Genomic DNA, 27,154 nt, shown 5'->3' on the forward strand with positions numbered 1-27,154 from the left:
ATCATCATCAAACCCATGTAGATAGAGAATCATCGATTGCTCCACATGTTATGTTTCATTGCTCCGGTGCGCACCATGGAAATCTTTTCAAATGTACTGATGGCCAACAGGGAATATTCAACTTTTAGTAGTGTCAGTAATGTAATTTTAGAGTAAAGCAAAGTTAATTCACATAGTCATGTAACGATTATTCATGCTGCCCTAAGCATTTTAATCCAACTGGAGGCCTATCAGCTTTCAAATGTTTTTTTAACAGTCTCTTGCCTAGCTAAAAATACTTAAGAATTGCATCGCTGGTTTGATAGAGCCAATCCCGCAACCTATATATATATACGGGGTGAAAACTTTCGCCCTGCAAGCTATGCCCTTCCTCACCCACATCACATGCTCACCAAAAACCCTATGGTAGACACAAAGCCCATCTCCTACATCCTACATCATGAAAAGTATGTTTTATTCTTTGGGGAATAAAGGTAAGGAGCTCATTTGCTTCTTTTCTGCCTGCCCTTTCCTGTTCTGTGGGGTGGAGGAGGCTAAGTATTAAAACAAGTTGGACGAGGGACACCTACAGTAAGGGCATTTTATTAGATTTTAATGGCTCCATCCCACTAGGCATAAGATGGGGCAGGAGGAAGGGTTGGGCCCTTTTCTTCCTGTTACTTCATTTATGATGTTTTAATATCTCATCCCAATGAGCAGAGGATGGGGACATGGGGTGTGACTCTATACACTTTATCCCCGCACCAAAACCATATGTGATTGAAGGGATCTATTTAAAAAAAAATAAAAAATAAACGTATGAAGCCATCTGATTCAGCAAATCAAGGTGAAAAAGACAACAGAAAGTTCTGTTGTTGATCTGTCATCAGAAGACATCAGCATTTGCACCAGGGGGTGAAAAGAAGCTGGAATCTCAGAGTTTGCTGGAAAAACCCAAGGCTAGCTTTATCAGGAGCATAAACTATTACAAACAATATATAAAAATGTCCATTGAGTTGGTTTGATCTCATGTCACAGAGCACAATGAAAGAGAATTACAGTTGCGCATTCATCTGAAGAATTGACCTCTGAGGTCCTGAAAGTTTCTTAACTTTAATGTTTTTTTTTTTAATCAATTTGACTAAAGATGACATGTTTTTTTTCAACTACGGTATGAATCTGATATGGGCAGTGTAGTCGTATATGAAGTAAAAGAGGATAACATTACACTTTCTTATGAAACAGTTCTCCTTGTACAAATTGTTCCATGTATACGTTCATATATATGTCTTAAAAATTAGGACAGCAATGAATACATTTGAAAGTATTCTTGTATTTGCTTTCAAAATAATTTAGCAATATTTTCATGCCCACTGGAAACAAAATCACATTTTGTGATGGAGTAAATGAACAAGAATTGCTGCATGTACATTATTTCATTTGATTCCACCTAAAATACATCATAATCACCCTTTAAAAAGTCTTAACATAGTTGGACTCTAATTCATGCTATCCAACTAACAAGCTAAGTAAATGGCAGTAAAGCGAAATGATGCTATGACTAAGCTGTTAAAAATGTCGAGAAAAGAAAGTTGCAATATTACTGTATTTAACCAAATAAATACTCCAACCTGAAAGAAATAGAAAAATCATTTTTTTCTGAATAATCAACATAAGGCAACTCTCTAAATTCTGCCCAAATATTCCCAGGTTTAACATAGGATGTCATAATTTACAACAAGATGGTGTTTTTGTTGAGGAGCGCATTCTATCTATAATATCCAAACCTGTCTTACGTGGTTTAGCTTCTTAACCCTTTCCCTTTGGGTAAATTAGTATCACAGCTGGCACTGAGATCTTAAAAAGTAAACAAATATTTACCAAACCCAGTGCAAATTGCCTTGGCAAATAAAAAAGTTAACATCTACAAAGAGCACCCACCTTAATGGAAACTCGTAACACAGTTATATAAATCCCAGTCTCTTTGAAATGAACATTTTGCTCTCTAGGGTTAAATACCACATATAACTCTATATGAGATTTATTACGGGATATTCTACACGAATAGACGAGATCCATACATTTATAACAGAATAGAAAGTGTCCACAAAGGCCGTTTGCACAACAGGAATATGTGTCTCTAAAATTTATTGCACTATTTACATACACCGCATATTTATTTATAAATGTATATAATAATATATAGAGTCTTTTTTGAAAAATAAGCACACAGGGTAGAAGCACACGTTATAGAGAAAGATGGACACCGCAGTACTGTACATTCTATTACAGGTATCAAAAACTATTTGTTTCTTAAATATTGTCACAGAGGTTACTTCTAATGCATTTTACATTTTATTTAACACTCATAGCTTAAATCATATTATCCTCAATCTCGCAAAAAAAATAAAAAAAAATTAATTGCCATTTCCAGTAGTTCATGTTCCAAATATACAATTAAATAAATAAAGGTGTGTGGGTCATTTAGAGATATTACTTTGTTCTTAGACCTTTGGCATTCCATGTTACCTGAGATAATTTAGTTTTTTTTTTTATCAGGCAAGTTTTCTTATTCAATAATAAAAAAAATGGCATTACAATTTCCAATGAATCACCCAACAATGTTTTTTCCCCCTCTACATGTATAATTGCTTTGCTAAGGGGAAGATTGAAAATAAAATAGTTTTGCCAATTCCATTATGGTGTGTCGAGTCCTTTATCGCATCAGGATAAACAAAAGTAGTGGTAGAAAAGATTATTAACGAAGTGGCATGAAATGGCTTGCTTTAGGTGAGACAGGACAGCGACCATAGTAATGTATAGCCAGGGCCTGACGTTTCATGTTAATTATTTTGAGGAATAAAATGGTGTACAAATCATATAACAGCTAGAGATTGTAGAGATTGTAGAAGTATCTACAAACATGTAAGGGTACAGTATAGGTATACAGTTGTTATAGGTTTGATTCCATATCAGTCTTCCATATTTGAGGACGTTTATTCTATGATAGTGCATATTGATTGTATGTTGAAGTTATTAGTTTGTGTCTATGTGTTGTTCAAGATATGTTTGTGCAAGAACTCATGGTGTTTCAGACTTACAACTCCTTCAATGTTTTAAAAATGTGCCAAATTTCAATTCTGAAAAAAAAGTGTACATTACAGAAAAGACCTAAGTTTGGGCGAATTCCAGAAAAGATGTATCTGTTCCCTTTGTGCGTGGGCTTCTTGATTGGGTCGCATTTGAAAGTATCCCTGACAAACCTCTTATACACAGGATAGAAAGACGCTGATCAAAGGGGTGAAAAGCTCCACAAAGAGGGTTAGATGCCAACACATATCAGTCCCTTTGGTCGTAAAGTCTTTGGAATTCAGTAAGAAAGCGAGACTTGGAAATAACCAGTGGAACCAGTGTCAACATCACCAAGCATTCTGGGTTAACATTCTACCAAACACAGGGAACCCACGTTCATTTTATTCAAATTGATACTTGTTTGGGTTTTTAATAGTTGTGGGTTATTTCTACTGTCCGCAATGTGGAGTTCCAACCGTTTCATTTAATGTTGAGGGAGGTGTACGGACATCTTCAACTTTAGAATAAACTTAATTTATTCTAATCAACATGATGACGCAAGAGAGTTAGAACATATTTGAACTGGGAGATTTGGGGTAGGTGGGAAGAAATGTTAAAATTTTTATTACAATTTAGAGTTTACCATTTCTGTCATTTCCTACTTGCCTCCCCACTGCTGAGCATTGATGTCACTATATAGTAATAGGTAATGACCTTGAAAGGTAACAGTGTCACAACGAATAATGGTTTATCCCGATTTTTTTTTTATTTCAGTCACAATCTTTTATTTATTTCTGCAGGATGATTTCTGCAATTCAGTCATTAAAAATAATTGTGTACTCAATTCTAAAATATCTAAATTGACTAATTATCTAAAAAAAAACTATTATACACCATCAATCACAACATAGATGTTAAAGAAAATAAAAAATATGTTCTATTACAAAGAGCTTAAATTTTTTTGGATATCCTGGATGGAAGATTAGACTGCACCTTAACCCTGTCAGCGACATACGGTTAGTCCAATGGACTGCTCACCCCTGCTTATGGTGAATGGGTTAAAACACAGTCTACTAGTTTTTTTTAGTCATTTACTATAAGGGAGGATTGAGTTCCGAAAAAATAAACATTTAAAAATATCTTTATGTAATTTCACGTCATGCAGGTTAATGAAAACAAATAGAAAAATATTACATGCTAACAAATTGAAAATTCATATTTTACAATATCACTATATAAGCTTTCAGCACATCCCTTTTTTCTCCAATTCAGCACTTATTTACATACAATTACAACATTTTAAATAATTTGTAAAACAGAATCTTGATCCATAAGTTAAAACTTATATTACAATAATTCTTATCACACAGGGAAAAATCTCTAAATATATACCAACAAATAAAAAAACAACTTAAAACATAGGTGTCAGCAAACATGGTGCAAATGTCAATGTGGCTACATCCACTGGGCTAAGAAAGAAGGATGCGGCAACTTGCCATTGGCCAGCTGATATCTTGGTTCACTCTATTGCCAAACGGCGTTAAAACTCGTCCTGCTGCATGATCACCAAACTCCCATTGGGCTAGTGGGGGAGTAGGGAACACAGCAGGGAATTCTTCTCTATGGATCCCTGATGTCCGGCATTTAGGGAGAGACACAGTGTATAGGATTATGCAGTCACGGGTTATTCCCAAAATCAACTCACCAACTTCTCTTTGCATTTTGGACAGTTTACTTTCTGGAAGGAAGAGCTAGCCCTATCAATGGAAAAAACTTAAAAAAGTTTGAAAAGTTTCTACTCGACTCAACTGCAACATCACAGTTTCCGAAATAAACCCATGACTCTGATGGACCTGAAAGGAGCAGGAACAAAGAGAGCTATGCCAATTGAGGTACATCTGTTCTTGCCCCATCACTGGACCAAATGCATTACCACCAACATGCAGGTAAATACTTTCACCGTGCAGATGATCAGTGCCAGGTTAACACATCAGGTAACAACTACTATCAGACCCAGCATCAGAAGATGGACATGAGGCGTCTCAAACCATGATAAAGTGTTAGGCAGCTGTAATTGGAGAATTACATCCAATATTTGTGCCACAAGTGGTTATCAAAAACCACTCATCAAATAAACAAAGAGAAAACTTCAAACTCCTGCAGTTATCCCTCTGCTTGATGAATAATATCTGCTAAATAATCTATGATAACCTATTTAAAAATTATATTTTTTATTATAGATATTCTCTAAACATTAATGACTTCTTTTTAATTTTCTTGAGTGAATGCCCTAATTTGGGTTATACATTGTTTGATGTGTAAGAAGATATCTCACCATGGTTGCCCTCAGAAAAGCATGTGATCGTGAAAAGTACCTCTCCTGGGATTCCTGGGGGTATCTAGACAGATATGTTAATAAAGATTACTTCAGGTGGTGGGGTGGAAGTGGAACTGACATTTTGAATTCAGTGCGATAATCATAAAGCGACTTGCTCATTTGATCTATATTCAAGCAAGCACCATGATTTGAGGCGCACATTCAGCCTGTACCGACTATTAACTACACACTTATGACATGGGAAATTACACATTGCCAAATGTTAACATCACTCACAATTATGAGAATATCTTTATTTTCCAACTAAATCATAAAAATGAAAAAAAGCACATTAAGAGAAACGGAAATGCTGTCAGAATGAACGGGGAACTGGTTCTGGAATCTAAAAATAGTATTTTGCCTTATTGTATGGCATGCATCATTAAGATGTACATTAAAACTCAATGCCAGTATTAAACGATCCATGTAGGATCATTTTACCTTTTCAGCCACCTTACACCTTATTTTTTATTCCATAAATAATCTCTGTCCCAGATGCACCCTCCCCCTTTTGTATGTGCTTATTAACGCAGGAGACAACCTGCAGCAATGGACTAGGCTGGAGCACCCTATAGTGGTGAGGATAGAGTGGGGGTGGTGTAAAGATCTGCCCCATCACTTCCTTTACTAGCCACATGTCTACCATTTTCCCAACCAAACCAAGACCAGCCACTTCTTTCCTCGTTACACCCCACGTCTCATGGTAAGCTCTGCTCCTTCCCAATGTCAATATTGAGAGGATGGGGGATCACCAGGGCAGCGTCATCACTGGGAACGTACAATTCATTAACATAGCCAAAAAGGCAGCTAGCTCTCTTTTGATAAACCAACAGTTTTGAACATGTGTTTAACGCAAAACGTGTGTTATATTGGTCGGAGCTTAGTGGCTACCAACCAGTTTATGGAGGGAGAACTCAGAACATTGGTTCTCAAGAACATAATCAAACCATATATTAACACAATTCTCCCATGTGATAGGGAAGCTCCAATGATAAATTTGTGCTCATGTCAATGGTGTCTAGTATAAAGTAATCTACAGCTATATCTCATGTCAATCGCTATTATATGCTATCTAATGGGGTCCTCATATAATACAGGAGAAATGTGTATATGGGGCTAGATACCACTGAATTAAATATATACCATCTAATCAACAGGCAAAACTCCTTCTAAGCTACATGAATCACAAACTCACTACACAAAAACCGTATATATGGACATGATACACAAAAACTGTATATATGGACATGATAAAATGTGAGGTATGTCAGCACTGTCCTGTAGCTTCCCTGAGGATCAGCATAAGATATAATGCTATAGATCCTGAATTCATGGACAATGGCCTTGCCTGTAGATGCATTACTAATACTGTTTAACCACTCTGATTTCACCAGAGAGGTTCCTAATGTACTGTGGCACCAAGGTATGATTTCCCAGAAAACAAAAAGATGATGTGAAAATGAGGTTACTCATAGATTTTATGTTGGATAAATCACAGGCAATAGATTTTAACCTTATTTGTCAACCTGCTGAAAATAGCCTCAACAGCCACTGTAGCTTGGAGATGAAGGTCTACACAACTGTCTGCACAGACCTTTCCACTTGCACTTCCTCATGGCTGCCCATCACCCACTAGTGTTCAAGCAGATGTTTGTCTTGCGTTTTGAAACAAAGCATGTTTCATATGTTTCATGTGTAATATTGTGGTGTTGCTGAGTTCCCCTTTATAGTTTATATAATACATATTTATGTTCAAGGTTGTTCAGGGATCATAATACATAACTGGAAAAGGGCCAGATTTATATCTCACCTTCAACTATACACCTCATACCTTGAAACTTATTACATATGGTGCCCTAGTGATCTCCCATTGCCATTGGTATACATGGTCAAGCCCCCCTCTCTCTCCATCAAAGAGGTACTCGGAAAAGTTAAAGAAGCAGGGCTAGCCCCCAGTTAAGTTAGAAATTGAGCGAGGCTAAACACTAAAGGCCCAGTCAGATATTAACCACGTTGACCCAGAGACCTGGTTATCAGCTCTGGTTTGGACAAAGTGGAACCAGCTAGGACAGGCAGTAGGGAAATTAGATAGAGGTAGAGAATAGGGAAGGCAAAACACCACATCTCCATGCTGCTGAGCTCCTAGGGTATGTTTTTTAATACAACACTAATCATAAATCATGGACAACCATTACTAGATATTATTTTTTCAGCTTTCTAGTCTTGTGTAAACCATTAGGATAGGGAAGAAAATAATTTAAATATTAATTTTATTCTAAATTTACATATTGATACAGGAAGTCAGGTCTACAAAAACTCTCGACTTATGCTTAGACTTGTGCTTATGTCAATGGATATGAAATCAATCTCTCACTCAGATAAGTGAGAGATAAGATAAGATAAGAGGAGCCTCAATCTACATATTAAATATAAGTCTATCACATTTTCACCTTCACGTAAACACTCTTCTTCTGTCTCATCCCAAAAGCAAGGACCTCTTCTCCTTCTGTACCAGTATGTCTTAACGTTTGTTAATCTTATTGTCAAATGGTATATCACCAATTTTAGTGCTACTGTTAATTTTATTTTTTCCCTATTGTAATAGCATTACATAAGAATTACATGCTTACTTTTCAAATGTTTACACTGGATGCACCCAGGTACTGTTAAAGAGCAGATGTTATTGTTTGGAGCTTGTAAACTGCCTAGAACAGTGGTGCTTATTTTCAGTTCTAACTCTCATAAAATTTTATATACCTATTTCATCTTCTTTTTTAGTCTGCTCAATAAAACTAGTATATCCAGTGATGTATCCCAGCCTATTGTCTTCTGCAACGAGCATTAGATGAGCACTTAAATGCCATGTAAATATACACAACTCAGGACACGCTGTCAAGATCATCAGTCGTTACATTCTATGTATATTTAGTAGTCACCCTTTCCATTGTATATTCCCAGAATTCTATTAAGTGAAGTATTTGGCCTATATGTTGTCCCTCTCGACCTTCATTCACTGGTTTATAGGTCAGTGAAAACTAACAAAGCATAGGATTAATGCAGAATGTGTCCATGAGCCATAGACAAATCATATTCATTTCCGATATCTGGAAGGAATGAAATGGATATTGGAAGAGTTTTGTTTTTCCTAAGACCAACATTTTTTTTAAAATTAATAAACTATATTTAAGCTGTAACACCTATGCTGGACAGTGCACCTCAATATAACACCATTTAATATATATATATGTATAGAAAAATAAGCATTGCTGTGCATATGTCCTCTGCTAAATCCCTGAATTAACTTGAGCTTCCATGACTTACAGAGACTGACACTGCTAAATATCCCACACATTTCCGTTCATAAATTTTCATGTTAAATTAAATGTTCATTTTCAAACAGTGGATAAACTGGGAATAATTGGTGAGACAAAAAAACAAAAGGTCAGATTTTTTTTTTATATATACGTATATATCAATCTTACGTGAGTAGGTTATTATATTATAAATACAATATGGTCAGATCCAGTGTACACTCAAAGAAAAGTGGTGTTTTGTAACGTCATTGAAAAGCATCTGTGCAAAATATGCCTATTTTTATGAGACCAGTGTCCATAACTGTATGACTAAAATCATATGACTTTTTTTTTTGTGTTTATATTGCGGCCAAAGCCTGCTAAGAACCTATGCATACAAAAATACTGTACCAGACGGTTTTCAATAATCTAGAGCAGATATAAAGGAGCTCCCATTGTCATATATTAACATGTGGTTTCAAACAGCCTTCTGCACTCCAAGGGGCAACTGCAGTGTGTTGTGGGCACTACAGTAATATCTCCTTGGCATTATAACCCATGCCATCTGGTTTGACCGTGTCAATACCTGTCTTAAAAATTACAACAGCATAATGCTGCCTCTGAAAATCTACCTTTTAGCTAAGATTTTTCAGAAAGAGAGGTTTGTTCATAATCAAAATAAATTCTTTCCGCCTTCTCTCTTGATACTACGAGCAAAAAAAGATCAACACATTATATATACCATTATATGTAAGTTCACAGGACACTCAGCGGGTTTTGGATTTTTTTCACATAGAAATTGTAGTCCAGCGGATCGTTCAGAAAGAGTTTTTTTTTTTTGTCAACAAGCAAAATAATTTAGCTTCTGATCCCTTGTTACTCCTTATAATTAAACGCTGGCAATGAATCCTTCCCATTGTTCCTTAATATTTGAGCAATCTGAAGTCATAAATTAGATTAGTCTTCCACCAAATAAGTTAAAAGAAGGAATTGTAGCAGACATGGTTTAGGGCTGGCTCCGGGCCAGTTAGCAGCCTTACAACCTATTACCCTGGTCACTGTTTAAAAGGACAAATTCTAAGATGAGTATAGGACTCTGGCGCATCAAAAACACAATTCAAAGAAATGAGTTTTTCCTCTTCAAAACAGCAATAGGGAAAAAGGAGGGAAAAAAACAAGTTGCATGAACAATAACCAGGAGATTATTTCTGGGTACGCCGTTGTTTCTTGCTGAGGGCTGTGTGTGTGTATTGCACAGAAAGGAAAGATGAGCTCTTCCACATGTCTGATGTAAAGATCAGATTCCTCCCCTGCACATGGGCAAGTTCACAAAGGTGAAGACATTGAACTCTGTAAGGATGGAGAGACAGAGGAACATGCCATACAGGAGAAGGCACGCCACTCCCAACTTCTTATCAAGTTTCCACTTGTTCAGGTGGACTCCCCACACCTGGAAGGATAAGATACAAGATGATCAGTCAACATTTCTGTCTATTCGCTAAAACATAAGGTGGGCCAATACTCATAACTGGGAACTTTTGGGCACCGGCAATCCGGAGCCTACCGTTGCAGGGCGTGGCCAGGACTACCTACAGTCCCGCTGACTTTGGCGGTGAGTCCCACTGACTTTGGCGGGGGTTTTAGCTGACATCACGGGAAACACCCCCATTTAAATGGGAAATGGGCAGGGAGTGTGGCGTGTCAGGACCCCGCTCCACGACCCGGAGGATTTGGGTGTTTACACAGAGAACCCGAGAAGCAGAATTCCCAGGTACGCTAATACTACAAAGCAACTCATATCGCAGTCTGTGAACTTATGGGAAAATACATTTGAATTGATAATAGTTCATTTGAAAGTTGCCCTCTCTGTGTAAAAGATTCACAACAATATCTCAATATAGCAATTTTTTTCAGGAAAGGGCAGTGGCTAACAAAAATATTTTACCTAACAAGATAAAACAAATAGAGAACACATATTAAAGGGACAGTACCATCTAAAGAAAATAATATTAACATACATTCAATGTATTCGTTTGATTTTCTTCATACATTTTATTTATGTCGCCATAATTACTGATTTCTGTCTTAATTAAAGGGAGCGTAGAACACAAAATACTTTTTGATTTTTTAGCAAATAATAGTTGACTTAGGAAAAGCATCATAAGGCACAGAAGAAAGAGTTTTGATTATGATTATCACATTACAAATAAACCTTGTATTGTATATTATTATGGTACACATTGGTGCATTTTTTTGTTATTTACTAATAAAACTAAAAAAATAATCAAGATCAAAAACTTAAATGAATCAACTATAATCATTAATATTCCCTATGTTTTGGAAGTTTTTTAGTAGACACTACTGTTCACAAGTTTGGGGTGAATTAGCTGTTTTCATGGGAAACAAGGACAATTCTAGCAGTTCAAACAACATTTCAAAAGGGTTTTCTAACGATCAATTAGCGTTTTAAATGTAAACTTGGATTAGTGAACACAGCGTGCCATTGGAACACAGGAGTGATGGCTGCTGATAAAGGACCTCTGTACGTCTATGGAGATATTCCATTTAAAATCAGCTGTTTCAGATCCATTTGATGTTGCTTTAATAGACAAAATTTGCTTATTATTAAAAAACAAGGAAATTAAAAAAAAATGAGATCTTTCAGTTTTGATTAATATAAACATTATTTTTTTTAAATACATAAAAAAATCTACTCCTTATGCTAACTAATCCTTAACTCATCAATCCTATGTTTTGGTTTTAATGCCACCGCTCTGTTAATTATTCAGAATTTATCAGTAATTATAATTCTAAATTTATCATTAAAGACCTCTTACTGTTTAACGTAAATTTTCATTTATTTAATTAACCCATTACAAATCCTTTTTTGTTCTCCTTTTTTCTTATATTAACCTTTGGCTGGTAAAATGTGCTCAAACTGAACATTTAAAACATACCGTAACAAACAAGGAAGCCAGTAGTAATGCAACAGAATAGATGAGTCCCCGACTGTTCAGCTGGATCTAGAAACAAGACATTAAAATATACATTACATTGGACTGCTGCAAATGAAATTAGATTGCTATGGTATAGCTAACACCTAGTAATATTTCAGACAGTCAGTGGGAACCTATTTTACCATAGAATGCAGATGAAAAATAGATGGAAAATATGCCAAAAAAGTTGGCAGAAGATGGCTTAAGTGGAAAATAGAACACTACAAGAGAATTAGAAAAGTAAAACAAATCTTGAGTTATGCCACAGGAATCATGCATTGATAATCAGAGGAATTAAATATTTGCCATTGTCTCTCAAGCATCGCTAACAGGATGATTCAAGTCCTCCGTAACAAGAGCATACCAATGGTATTAGTAAATCTTAGCGGGACGTTACAGCTAAATGTTTATCTGTGAGACAACTGCATACCGCACTGCACTCAGGATTTTTGTAAGAGGACTTTATAATAAAAAGCATACAAATGCAATAATTAAGTAAATAAAGTTCAGAATTGTACCGCTATTAGCTAAGAGGTCCTAGCAGGTTGCTCACATGCAACAAACTCCCCCATTACCATAGGCCAGAGGCACATTAATATAAGTGCAGCAAAGGGTCCGAAGGTGAAAAAAAGTTCTCGCTCACTCAAAACAGTGGTGTGCAGTGTGCCCCCGCACAAAAAGCCACGTGTCCATCAAACCAAGGGACACCAACGCATACCTTGGGCTCCCTCGACTTACTCAACTGTAAGGCCAGAGGACCAGTCTTTGCGTCTCCCACATGCACTCACCCGATCTTAGCCAAAAAAGCAGGAGAATACTGAGAGCAGAGAGGAAAGCTTACAAGGTGTGTATGGGATACAAAATGTGTACGGATTGTGTGTATAATGTATTTTGGGGGGCGGTATAGAGAGTATAGGGTATGTGTGAACATGATCATAGTTGTCATTGTTCGGTTAAAGTTTACAAGGGCTCAATCCCTAGATCGTATGTTTCTAGCCATTCACCTGACTCTTATGATGCATAGAAAACAATATTTACATTTCTGTTAGGGTTTTGGCTGTGCTTCGTGGGATTGGTAGATAACCAACAGCTGGAACACGACCTAACTCAATCATCCAACTCTTTAATGAAAGTTCATGACTTGTAGCAAATGTTTTCCTTTTGTCTTTTTTAACAGCTGGATTTAACCGCACTGTCATATCTAATGGGGAATTTGAAGTGATGCTATTCATACTAGTGTTAGTATAAATAGTCTCATGCATGCTAATAATGGCCTGTGACCTGCCCTGTCTTGTAGTTACTGCTATTCTTTCAAAGCTGTGCAACACAGAACAAACATTAAGAGCACTATTCGGTATGATGGACAGACTTTTTATGTAAAACCTAAGGCCATTTTTTGGAGTGGGTAAGGGAGGGAGTGAGTATGTATGTATGTATGTTAGAGTGTATGTTTAAGTGTGTGTGCGTTAGCATGAATGTGTATGTGTAAGGATGAATGTGAATGTTTAGGTATGTGTTACACGTGTGTGTGTAGGAGGGAATGTGTGTTAATATGTTTATATGTAAATATGTGTGCCAGTGTGTATGTAAGTTACCCAGGATTTCAGGAACTTGTAAATTTGTGAAATGATTGCAAGGAAAAATCTGTTCAATGGAAAAGTATCTGTCCTTTTATGAAACGGATCAGTTAACCAGTCATGAAGTACACCTAACAAGATATTTCAACTCACCAACTTTCACTATATATTATGAAGGGCCAACAGCAGCAAGAAAGCTGTCTGGGGCCACTGCTTTGAAAAAATCAGGGTAACCCAATAAAAGAGTTACAGATGAATGCGTAAGTAAAATGACTTGCAACCCTAGCTAGTTGACTAGTGAATGCAGTTGACAAGGTCCACTACAAGTTGGCATGACATGTTATAGATAACAATGTGTTTTCAAAATCAATGGGTCATGTGTTTATAAAAATCTATGCAGTAGCCATGCCTCAATTCCTTGCTGTTATTAGCCAGACTAAACTAATTATGTTTCTTTTCCACTTGGAGTACTCATCGAATAAGCCAGCTGTATATTTTCTTCATTTCTATTTTTTGTAACCAATTTGTCATTCTTAAAGTTTGGCATCAAGCCCCATCACCCGTATCTAGTGGGATACTAGTTTATGCTGAAAACCAGCTGGAAAATTGCAAAGGTGTCACCTTCTTTAATCTCTCAACTATGTTTTCCTGAAGGTAGCGTGTGATGTCAAGTTTCTTTTTGTGCATGAAGACTGTGTGGCTACCCGGGGGAAATAATACTCGACTGTACAAGAAAACAGAACTGACTTCATGAAAAATTGACATTAATTGTTTGTTACATAGTGTATTTATTTTTTACTGGAATCAGGCAGTGAAGGATACAATAATAATTATAATACGGTTGATTGGGCACAGGGCTAGACTGTTCATTGGGCACACTAGTTGCATTAAAGTGCCAGGGTGGATTTTGATTCCCAGTCCATTGCTAAATGGAAATGACCTCAATTTCTTACAGCATGGGATTCGGTGTTTGCTGTTCGTTCCACTCATGTAACTCTCCAGAACGTCATGAATAATGCCAGGACCAACCCAACATCAAGCTTGTGCACATCTTTCTAATCTGGACCCGTAACAGAAGAAGCTTCCTTGCAAGCATAACTTTACAAAACTTTCTGTCCTTACAGATGCTTAGTAGGTCCAAACTCCTGACTAGTAGGAAGAGTTTCAGCTCTTTTTTATGGGTTACTATATTTCTCTTTATAGTTAGTGGAATGTCTATTTACTAGTATTTTGACCACCACAATGACTCTTCAACTTCAACGCTATTTAAAGGGGCATATCAGTGAAATAAATCTGTGTAATGTTGGTTATATAATAAAATAACCAATATATATATATATATATATATATATATATATATATATATATACTTAAGCAGGAGGTTATTTTAATGTAAAGCCAATAGAAAGCTGGAAGAAAGTAAAATTGGATAGCATTTACTATTGACAAAACCCTTTGTTTTTCCAAATCATAATTATATGAAGTCTGTCGGAAGCAAGAGGAGAAAAAAGTTTAGAGATGGATGTTACAGTGATGGACGTATTCCAGAATTCTTACAAACAGCCTGTTTCTTCATACTTCAGTTTGTGCTAAGATTAGTGCAATATCAATATTAATCTTCAGTAATGCCGGTGGCTGTATGCCAATCCCATTTTTTCTAGCCCCAGAAAAATAACGTGTGCAGAATTCAATGTAAATATTTTATGTGTAGTGGGTCAAGCACGTTTATACAAATTAGTTCTATTAGTCTAAAAGTAGCGGCATTTATTTAGATACTGCACACGAAGGGTTCATATAATACCTTAAGCTAGATGAATGATACACATTGTCAAACGTTTGTGCACGGCAGTTACATGGGGCCTTACATGGTTTAACACAAAAATGGATACTGCTGTTCTAGTCCTGAAGACGACAGTAAACACATTTGTGATAAATTGAAAATTGCATTCAGAAGGGACCCCAAATAAACAAATGATATGGGACGCCCATCAAATAATAATGCGTAAGTATTATTTGATGTTTAAAAATAAAGTATTCAATATAGCAAGATGATACTTCATAAGAATGTTTCAGCTTTTTTCATCTTTAGAGTAGAAAAGGAATTTGTGATATCTTGTAGAGGACCGCTGTTCACAGAGTAAGATATTCTGCAGGCGTTACTTGTGACGTCTTGTAAGCTTATGTGAAGCTGCACCTTACAGCATGCCGATTCACTGAATGGTAATGCAAGCTTTATAAAACATGTGTGCTATACAGGCTGAAGAATTAAAGGAAGGATGTGTTACGCAGCAAAGGTTTAATGGAAAACGTACTTCCCTCGCATCTCTGAATGACTAACAAAGCCAGGGGAACGCACCTTACAGAAAAAAATATTTTATACTCTACTACCTGATTTAACCCATATACATCACCATCGCTGGACCAAGGTGTTAGTGCCTTGCGTAAAGGCTTTGTAGATGCCTATGCAGGTAAACCATTTCTGTATCGATACATTTTGGTGTTAATTATTGCAGACGTTACCCTTTCTCTCTCTCCCTCTCTTCTGTGGAGTTTTCCTAACCTCTCAGACTTAATCAACCTTGTCTACAAGACATTACACAAACCATGCAGTGGTTGATTGATAACCAAAAAGAGAGTTAAGTTTAAATTAGTTGAATAACCAGCATTGGTTGTTTGAGTTTCATGGGTAAGACATGAGTCTGATCAGAAATGCAAAAAGAGTACACAGAATGATTGCTGTATAGAGTTTGTTCATGCAGTGTCTCCATACGCCGCAAATGCATGGTAAGAATTGTTGATGTAATTGTTAGGGTGAGTGACATGAATTTCATTTCCGAATGTTAAATGACCACCGATTTTCAGCTGAACCGGATGGACTAAAAAAAATTGTCTGAATAATTTTTGGCCCACTTTGTATTGGGTCACTGTATTGATTACTTGTGCACCTAGCAATAGCCCTGGCAGGGACATCCCTACTCCCTATTATGAGATCACGGGGGTTGCCTTTTTAGCCTTTACCATGAAGAACGGTATAAGGGAGGGAGGAGTATTTGTCTGAGAGTTAAAATTGCAGTGTGCCCCCAAAAGTTCCAGTAACAGTAACTCTAATACATAAGTCTGTCAGTGTACACAAGCTGTATCGGGAGATATCCATATAATCTGTAGAAACATGCTTACCCAATCTCCACCAACAAGCTTTATTGCATTTATGACTCAGAACAATAGGCATTTTTTCGTTTTGCCCAAACCACATCCAAACCAAATAAGGTATGAAAATTAATCTCCAAAAATTAAACATTACGCTAGTTTCAGAATAGTTAAAGTACTATGACACATTCTGACATGTTTCGCATCTTGTGATAATCCTGAAGGTTAATCAGATTAGGAACACCTGCTCACTTTTCTGTATCTCAAAGGGTTGTATCACTGAAAAAAGCATGAATAATGACAACTTACATATGATCCATAGTCCACCGCCAGGGTCTGTAATGCCCAAGGGAGGCCGAGTCCGATAAGGATGTCAAATACATTGCTCCCGATGGAATTCGATACAGCCATATCGCCCATACCTACACACAAGTGAAATACAAAAGAAGACACAACGGGCTATTTTTCACATGTACTTTTCACCTGCCTGGAAAGCTACTTCCTCGAGTATGTGGTATAAGCCAAGTGTGGCTGACTTAAAGACACCTTGGCCGCCATTTCCATTCCATCGTTATTATATCCACAATAACCTTAATTTTACTATGTATTTTGGGATGTAGGGTGGGCCGAGGTGCTACATGTGCACCTGTGATATAAATCCTACCGTGTTTTCTAGATTCAGTTATCTTATGACATATGGACAGTAAATGATTGTCAAAAAACTTTTAATACAAAGTAAATAGGAGATAATAAACTATTTCAAAAAAATCTTCTTCTAAAGCAATGCGAGCAGTACAATGGATGTTTGCATATGAGGGCAGGTGATGACACCATGGACATTATAGACTGCTATACATACCCATTCTAATTTATTTTAGGTCAAAACATAATAAAACATTACTTTTTTTATTTTGATCGAAACCCTACAATAGCTAAAAAGATATGTTCCAATAAGTTATACAAGTACTTAAAACTATATATGGGCTATACGTACCTTGTCGTGCTACTATCAGACTAGCCATGCAGTCTGGTACACTGGTCCCTGCAGCCAAGAAGGTGATACCCATAATTACATCTGGTATTCCCAATGTAAATCCGATTATAGTGACCTGTGAACACGTATCATGAAAGCAACATCAGCACAATAAATATATTTACTTACATATTTACCTACATATTTACTGTAGAGTCCAGCCTGTCCACGAGAAATTAATTAACATAATCTCCAGTGTCATCAGTTATATTTGATTTCATTTATTTCAGGTCAAGTAATGACTACAAGTACAATATTTTCAACAGGGGAGTTTTGTGTAGTATTAGGGATCAAGCCCAAACTCCAAAGTTGTATGAAAAGAGTATGTAAGCATTTATCGATCTATTTCGGGTAAAGTAGTATTTAGCTATAACACAGAAAGTCACAATGTGTCATCTGAAAAGAGCACTTAAGAAGCGAGGGAGTCCTTACTGGAAGTACCCAGTGGTATTTACATTCTGGCTCAGAGACCAGTAATAAGAGGAAATTGCGCTGCTGGTCTTGTTTGTGAAAAAAAAGCCACTAAGTATGGATAATTAAAACTCTAAAAATGTAATTATAATGCCTTATGCAATCGGTGCGGCTCGGGGGAATTTCCTTTTTTATGTTTCTTTGCTTTTTAAACCTCCATGCTATGTACTATAGACGCGTATGGATATGCAGACATCTTGCTATAAACTAGAGATTGGCAAACATTGTAAAAAATGTAATATTTTTACATAAGGGAATTCAACAAAATTGGATCAGTTCACTGAAACATGATTGTGTTTTATAAGCATTCAGCTGTGTAAGACATAAGATACCCTTTTCCAGGTTAGAAAAACACGAGGGTTTCTCCTTTATTGCATTATTAGCATGGTATTTTAGGAAGTGTTGGCTCGGAGACATTTCTTTTGGTGAGCGGTAGGTGTGTATGACATAACAGAGACTGCATTTCTTCGTTAATCACAGAGATATTAGCTCCGTGGAAAGTCTGCTCAGCTGAGCTGAAAACTAAAACTATTTGCAGCCATTCTGTAAAAGAAGCTCAGCTGATGGTATAAATAATACTTCAAATTCCTTTCATTTTTGCTGTCTGAATAATCAAATTCAAGGTCAGAAGTGATTGTTCTACTGCGTTTAGTGTCGTATTTTCCATGACTGTCACCTAGATCATTGTTATCCAGAGTGATGCCAAATGATGGTCTGGTGGCTGCACCATGCACGTGGACTTCCCATAGAACCCCCACTACCTGTGAATACCACTCATTATGAGCATTAAAGTGGATATGGTGACCTGTATGTCAATTTAATTGAGAGCTAAGCGCCCCCTTTTAATTACCCCCCCCTCCAAATGCATGGAGAGGTTCAGCATAATCCCTCCTATGGAACTTACCCCAACACATCTCCTGCTTACCAGTGCACATGCTCACTATACTTATCACCAGTGCTTGCTCATGTGAGAATTATAGGGGTCTGATGAGACCCCCAACACACAGGTGCAGAAACTGACTTCCTTGGTGGGACTGTATGGGGGCGCACTGGTATGTACCTTTACTAAAATCCAGGTACCAAAATATGATTCTCAGTGATGTGAGGCTCTCTACAACAAAAAGTTGGAACATGTCCATCTAGTAAAAAGTTTTTACTGCATGATTTTCTATACCTGCTAACCAGATTTAAGGTTAAAAATATAAATCGCTTACCATCCACACCATCACATAAGAAAAGGCAGCAATCCAGATGGAGGAGGCGACAAATGTGACCATAAACCATTTCTCCCAGCGTGGCTTAGAACAGTTGGGCACGGTAAAGTACATGAGGAAACATAGGGGCCAAGTTAGCACCCATTTCAGTCTATTGGCATTTCCAGCTGTTTCCAAAAGAGGACAAGTAAAAAAAAAAAGGCATTAAAATACAAGACATTTTTCCCTGTAAAAGTTGTACTATCATAGTTTTTATTTATTTATTAAAAATTCTAAGAATCTGGAACAAAATGTGTGAACAAGCTCTTTACTTGCTATTTAACACCTTAAGAATTTGTGGAATATTTGTAATTTACAATAAATTACGTTGGAGTGTATTTAGATTTCCTGCTTGCTCGCTGTTGTTCCGTGTCCAGTCCAGTCCAGTATAAACTAAGCATTTTTGGGTGCAATTTCACGTTTAATACTTCATTAACCCCTTAAGGACAATGAGCGGTCCCAAAACCCATTAAAAACAATGCATTTTGAGCCTGTTCATGCATGTGCATGGAACATATGCAAGAAAGGGGTGGAGCATACACAGGAAGGGGTTGGGCTCAATAATATAGCCACACTCGCCAATAGGGGCATGACCAAAATTCCGCAACAAAGTGCCAGTTACCCTAAGCTCGCCGCTGACTTGGAAGCAATTCTTAAAATAGACAGGAAACAACGGGTGGTGTTTTGAACATTTTAGGGAAGTGTGATTTAACACAGCACACAAATATCTGAAAAGAGTCCAAGAAAGCTGTGAAAACTGAGTGGGATGTTTTTCTGTTGCAAACCATCTGTGGAAATTTGGTTACGAAAGAAAAAAGCGCTAGACAGATATGCGCATTAACATGCTTCATACGAACAATGCAATGCAGTTTAAATATCCACCAAAAATCTGCGCAGCTTGCAGACTTTAACATCTTGCCCTACAGATGTCTTCATAAGAGGATGCAAAGCATTTTAGAACTAAACATCAATACTTATAGCGGACATGTCACTGAAGATAAAGCTTTTTAACTTAACGTTTCTGCTGTGTGGTTTTGGCTAGTTACTTAAATCAGTTACAAATATTTGAAATGAGCAATCAGTCAATACACAAAATGTTGCTTGTAAATAGACATATTATTTTTTTTATTATTTTACTCATTTCTTTTATAAACACATAATTTAATAACCGGCTTATAGGTAATGTTAAGGCTTCATAAATGTTTCATTTTTGCTTTGCGAATATCTTAGAAATTGAGATGTTTAACCTACTAGAGATAAAAAAAACCTCTAACTTTTCATTCCTTAGCTCATTGCCCTTTAATCATTTTCCCCCTATAAATAGTTTCCAGTCCTAGCCCAAGGGTTTTGTATACTGGATATCTAGGGACATCTGCTGGTGTTTTGTTAAAACTGCACACAACTTTGTAAAGGCAAATTAGAAAACAGATAGCTACCGGGAATCTCAAACGGAGTAAAGGGCCCATCATTATCATCATCTTCCTCCTCCTCCTCTTCATCATTCTCATTATTCTCATTGTCTTCATTCTCATTTTCTGTTTCATTCCCGGCCTCAGGAACATCTTCATCCCTCCTGGTGCCGTTGCCATTCCTCTCTGCTGAGTTTGCAGGGCCTGTTCCATTCTCTACTGCATGTTTGATGGGGATTTTTATGGACACCTCTGACTCGCCATTTGAGTACCCTCTGCTGTTTATTAGTCTCTGCCTCTGCAAAAAACACCATATCAGTACATGGGTATCATAACTGAACACATGTCGTAGCTGCATACATACAAAAATATAATATGCATATTATATTGGAGGTATTTTCTGGGTGGCAGCCATGGCATCACCCTGAGTCAGCCCTAAGTCACTGAACAAAGTAAATACATTACTGGGTTCAGCTGCACTCAGGATCCAGCAAGGAATCTTCTACCGAACCTAAAAAGGTTGCTACATGCCCAAAGATTAAGCCAAAACAGCTACTCTAACTGTTGATACATTATTATTATCTTTTTGAACCGGCACCGAGAGATAGGAACATATCGGGGCCACGTTATGTTACGTGACCCCTGTGCGTGAGCAGCCAGAGAGAAAATTGCAGTAGCGGAGAGAGAGGGGGTGGGATATATGTATATGTGTTTGTATATATGTATGTATTATGGATGCGAGCATGGATGTGTACTTGTGTTTGTTTGAGCATGGATGTGTACTTGTGTGTGTGAGCACAGATGTGTAATTGTGTGTGTGTGTGAGCATGGATGTGTAAGTGTAGTGAGATGGAGTGTGTGTAATGTGTGTAATTTGTGTAAGTGTGTTTACATATGTTGTAAGGGGCAAAGAAGGCGCAGACCAGTTGTGTGGGTGCAATAATGGCACAGACTAGCTGTTGAAGTTGGGGGGGCAAGGCAATTGTCGCATCAGGGCCCAGTGGTTTTTAGTTATGCCCCTGCTTGGAAATTTTACATATTGAAGCCGATTCTTTCACAAGTGCAGTCTGGCTGACAGGTCATAGAGAGATATGAAATACTGAGACATGGCTGAGGCATGAGACATTTTACAGAATATTACATATAACATACTGAATAAAAAATAGTTACATATCAGTTGATCAGTTGACCATGTATTAAAATGTTATCATAAAATGTGTAATCAATTTAGTTGGCTATGTGCAGCATTACTCCATATCATTAGTCATATAAACTAAAATGACTGACCTCGTTTATTAACATTCGACTGGCCATTGAGAGTCGGGTTTTGGGGGGAAAGTGACTAGTTATCATGATCCTGAGTCCGGCCTCAGAGAACGAGAGCTGGTGTGGGTAGGCGGACAGTAACTCGTCTACCATGATCACTGAGGTTTTGCGATGGAAGTTTCCTGTGAGAAAACCAAAACATTCTATTAACAGTACAACATCAGTGGTGAAAACCCCACAGCCACATTATCATATAATCGTATTAAGACAAGTAGGGTTTTACTCAATTATGTTATTGTTGCTATCTGTTATTGTTTGTAATGATAGTCTTCCATATGTTGCTTTCTTATATATTTATAATAAGTTAATAAGATATTCATAAAAGACATACCCTTTTTAAGTAAAACCACGGTGGCATCACAGTTGACGTTGTCATCTATTTCCACATTACTCGCTAATCCATTGGCCAGGTTTGCTCTTCCCTTACAACTCTTTTCAAAGCAATTGTGTATGTTTGAATTAAACCTGAGTTAAATAACAGTCACAATGAGACATGACTATGTTGTATTTCCCGACATGTTTTCAAACATCATAAAAGGATAAAGCAAGCAATAAAAAATCACCATTGAAGATGGTTTTAGTGCAATTTGGAAGATTAATCAATGTTTCGCCAAAATCCACTACGTTTGTAATTTGAGGCTAAACAAATATATTTTAACGTATCTTTTAAGGTTTTAGTAACCAATTTAGTTACACTGGTTCTTGGGTATTTACGTAAGTAGGATTAATATTATGAACCTCTTTACACAATTGGTTAAAATTTTGGAGAACAAGGTGTGAATTCTCCAAGAAGCAAAGTCAGTTGTGCCTCTATCTAGTGAGATTGGTGAAAATTGAGGCGATTCAAGGTTTTCTAGCAATGATGACCACCTATGATGTGGACTCATTCATGAAAATGCTACTGACTTCCTTGGCTACTTAAGCAGGCGCCATTGTAAGATTCCTTCAGTGAACTGCAGTATGTAAGATTCCACTTTTTGGCTGACTTGGACTATCAATCGCTACATGTTCATGATGTGAGGTTTGATAAAAGGTCTAATAAAAGCTCAAAAGAAAACTTACAGAACAGAATAAATCACTATCACATACTTACTTCATAATAATAATGTAAACAGCATACATCAGGACTAGAATCAAGGACTCCCACCTGGAAAGAGGTATACAAGCTGGTCAGAGCAGTTTGTGAAGATCTTGTGCTATCTATTGCTAGCAAAATAAACAAATACATAGACTCGAATGTCTACTACAAACTAAATTGCAGGTCATTATACTCAATCACATAACACTGGTAAAGATAACCTCCAACCACATTAAGATAGCTGCCAATTCTGTAGATGAAGGTAAATGCAGTTTACAATTAAAAGGCTGCTACAGAGGTCATGTCCAAAATATAATTTCATCTCTTGAACAGATCTGCATTTTTGATTTGTACCCTACTGCCATTAAAGATGCGTTCTGTCATTCTCAGTTCCGCCAAGAAAAACATTGGTTATTGAAGCAAAGCAATAACCAAACTATTTAAATGGATCAGTGTCCTAAAAATAATAGCATTGCTTTACTTACCATGCAACTTTTTCATCATAAATGAACTGTAAAGGAAAAAAAACAACAAATTGTGACTTCTACATAGGATACATATGATATTAGAATTAAGGCATCTTCTACAATAATGTGTAAGCAGCCAAATGAAATCTGTAAAGGTCCATATAACATTACTCAGATTGGGTATTCTAAACGGATAAAAACTAAACAAGAAAAAAAACAGAAATATTATGTTTCTTTGAATGTGGTCTTCTTCGTGTACACTCGATTGTAAGCATGCCAGCCCTCTTTACCTAATAATATATTGGTTTGTCTTAGTCTGTTACTTTTAGTGTCACACACCAGAGACCTGCTCATTGAAGCTAGCCAGAAAGCCAGGAACTGCAACGCGTTTCGCCACAAAAAGGCTTCTGCACTCCTGGTGGAAGCCTTGTTGTGGTAAAACGTGGTACGTGCCATTTCTGAGCAGTTTTGTTATTTTGATTTTGTAGCTTTTATATTTTTTGTGTATTTTTTATTTGATTCCATGGATCTCTAACCTCTATTATCTGCTTGGGAATACCTTGGATATTGCCTTTTATAATAAATTGAAATATATTATATTTTGGCTTTGCTCTTTATACCCCTAAGCACACAAAGGAAGAAGATTTCCAGTCTTTTGTCTCCTACACTGCATGTAACTGCAATATTTAATATATATATATATATATTCTGTGTATTGAACTCCTGCACTGTATTATTTTTTATGTTGGAACACATCATCACTACATACAAAGAAGATCCACACTATTGATTTATGAAGGAGCTCTATGAACATAAATATATGTGAGTGCAATACTTTAACACTTAAATATTGCGCTATTACACTATATATATGAGTTTTGCTTTTTATGTTTAAACTACTTTGAAGTTGGCAGAAGAATTCTGACAGCTTCCTACCACTTATCTTAAATGGCTTGCTTTTATCTTGCATATGCGAGTGCAACCTTTAACATAAAATACACTATATATATATATGTCTTTATTTTTTATGATATCATTATTGAGACATAGAAGTTCCAGCCTTTGATTGGGACTCTGATCTCCACTTCATAGTGAATTAACAAAAGTTATTCTATAAAGACTTTATTCTATTTTTGGAGGTGTTCACTAACCACATGAATCACCTTCCTTTGATGTTTTGTACTTATAATTTTGTGTGAAGAGGAAGTCACACTGATTCATTTGTGGCTAGTGTAGGGTTAAGCCTCATGTATTTTCTTTATCTTAAATAAAAAATCACAGTCTCTGGTCACTATGAGAGATAAAAGAACTGAGATGCTGATGGAGTTGGTTGCTTCCAAATGCAATGCTATGAAAAAAAGTATTTTCCCCTATCCTATCAAACTAGTTTTACCATAAGACAAAGGCAACGTGAGTAAACACAAAGTGCAGCTTTTAAATCACTATTTCATTTGTTGAAGGTAAAGAGTTAATCACCCGTATGAAAAAGTAATTGCCTCACTAAACCTAATAACTGGTTGTGCCACCTTTTGCGATAACTGGCAACAAGTCTTTAACACCACTGGAGAGCAATTTTGGTCTTTTTAAGGTCATGTCGCAGCACCTGAATCAGATTTAAGGTAGGACTTTGACTAGGGCACTCCAAAACCTTAATTTGTTTTTAGTCATTTAGAGGTCGACTTGCTTGTGTGCTTCTGGTCATTGTCCTGCTGCACAAACCAACTGTGCTTGAGCAAACTAATGGCCGTCAGGCTCCGTCAGGATTTTCTTGCAGACAGCAGAATTCATGGTTCTATTAATTCATAATAGTTAATGCTCAGGTCCTGAAGCACAGAGCTGCCCCAGACCATCACACTACCACCAGTGTGTTGGTATGATGCTCTTATTGTGGAATTCTGTATTGGCTTTATGCCAGATATAATGAGACCTATGTCTTCCAAAATGTTCTACTTTTGACTCATCAGTCCACAGAATATTATCCCAAGATGTTTTTTGGCATTGTTGAGATGAGCTTTTGTGGGTTTTTTTGTGATCAACAATGGTTTTCACCTTGCAACTCTCCCATGGATGCTATTTTTGCAGCCTCTTTCTTATTGTGGAATCGTGACCACTGACCTCCTGGATGAGTCAACGATGCAATATTGGAGACATTTTGGTAGGCGACCACTCGTGGGAAGGTTCACCACTGTTCCAAGTTCTCTCCATTTGAAGATTATGGCTTTCACTGTGGTTCACGGACATCCCAAAGCCATAGCAATGGCTTTGTAGCCCTTTCCAGACTGATAGATGTCCATTACTTTGTTTCTAAACAGTCATTGAATTCTTTTAGATCATGTGCTGGTTTTTGACACCTTTCTTCATTTTGCAAGACAGTTCTATTTAATTAATGTTAACTTATCTGTTACAATACTGATTGGTATTTCAAGAAAGTAAGGCCTTTAATAAGACACGTGCTGCTCCCATCTTTATCATAAGAATAAGATGCTACTTTAGTAATAGAGTAATTTGGCTAAATTGCTGGAGCATTCTGTGGTCCTCGGTGATGCGGTGTGAAAGTCAAAAACCCTCTTTTGATCTTCCTGGATTTTTGAAGTTCCGTCTGCAGTGTGATTTAACATAATCCAGGGGCTCATCAACTCCCATTTTGAAGGGAATATCAATGGAAATTAGAATTAATTAAACAATTTACTCTATTAACTGTTTGATCTCTATAGGGAACTCTGTAAGTATACCTTAAATATGTGAAGCCATACCATTTTTGATTGTTCGTGCTATTTCTGTTCATCAGTTCTGACATTTTTGTCTTGGCCATTAAATGTAACACTTTTGGTTTCACCCACAGAATATATCTGCTGTTTCATACTCACGGATTAGGATACTTGAGAATTGTTATTATTGTGGAATACGGTTTCTCTAAACCTATAACCAGATTGACTTACAAATAGAGAGCATACCAAGGGCGATCTATTTCAATATTATATGTTGCACAAATGCTTTTAGGTAAATCATAAACAAACAAGAAGAAATTATCTATTTAGTGGTACAAATTTACAAATAGACAAGATAACAACCCGATGTCTTCAAAATGATGAGAGTTTGATAGAGCGGTATATAAAAAAGAAAAAAATGACAAAAAATATATAGTGTAACACTGTCTTCAGCTATGGAGTAATCGTCTTACTATACGCTGTAGCTTTCTGAAGTGCCTTCTGTTGCTTCTGTAAATGAATGAATTTTATATATTGAAGACACTATATTTTTTTAATCTTTTTTATTCCTTTCATTTACCAACTCTATCGAAGGCTCATCATTTGAGACATTTGTAGAATTGTAGCACATTATTTCTTCTTGTTTTTGAATGATTGACTTTTTTTTGGATCTTTATTGGTGCAGGTATAAGGTCGGGGCTAAGGGAATCAGCGCTTTTGTGCATTCTATATATTTCCAACTCAAATTAAATGTTTGAAATTCTTTTGGGGCTCTAGCAAACCCTTTGCTGTAACAAGTTATACAGGTCACCACTAGAGGACACCAATATGCTGTATTTGCTTTTACTTCTAGAATTCTTTTATCTGTTATCTTCACTTTACACTAATTAATGTGGCAAACAAACATTAAATCAAAGCTTTTTCCTAGAAGGATGCATTAGAGAGCAAGCATCCATACATTATCTTCC

General features: G+C 36.7%; 1 protein-coding gene across 1 annotated transcript in view; it reads right to left on the reverse strand.

Annotated features, from left to right (window-relative positions):
- Positions 1–9,346: 9,346 nt before the first annotated feature.
- The window catches only part of SLC24A3 (solute carrier family 24 member 3), a 140,217-nt gene continuing 122,409 nt past the window's right edge, over positions 9,347–27,154 (reverse strand). The window contains exons 8-17 of the mRNA XM_053458817.1: positions 23,497–23,522; positions 23,027–23,080; positions 22,265–22,398; positions 21,895–22,055; positions 20,635–20,905; positions 19,160–19,326; positions 17,436–17,550; positions 16,751–16,863; positions 11,679–11,744; positions 9,347–10,171 (exon numbers count right to left, since the gene is read on the reverse strand). Coding sequence (XP_053314792.1) covers positions 10,019–10,171; positions 11,679–11,744; positions 16,751–16,863; positions 17,436–17,550; positions 19,160–19,326; positions 20,635–20,905; positions 21,895–22,055; positions 22,265–22,398; positions 23,027–23,080; positions 23,497–23,522 — 1,260 coding nt within the window. The 3' untranslated portion in view covers positions 9,347–10,018. The remainder of the gene's footprint in view (positions 10,172–11,678; positions 11,745–16,750; positions 16,864–17,435; positions 17,551–19,159; positions 19,327–20,634; positions 20,906–21,894; positions 22,056–22,264; positions 22,399–23,026; positions 23,081–23,496; positions 23,523–27,154) is intronic.

This window comes from Spea bombifrons, chromosome 3 (genome assembly GCF_027358695.1).
Source record: "Spea bombifrons isolate aSpeBom1 chromosome 3, aSpeBom1.2.pri, whole genome shotgun sequence".
NCBI lineage: Eukaryota > Metazoa > Chordata > Amphibia > Anura > Pelobatidae > Spea > Spea bombifrons.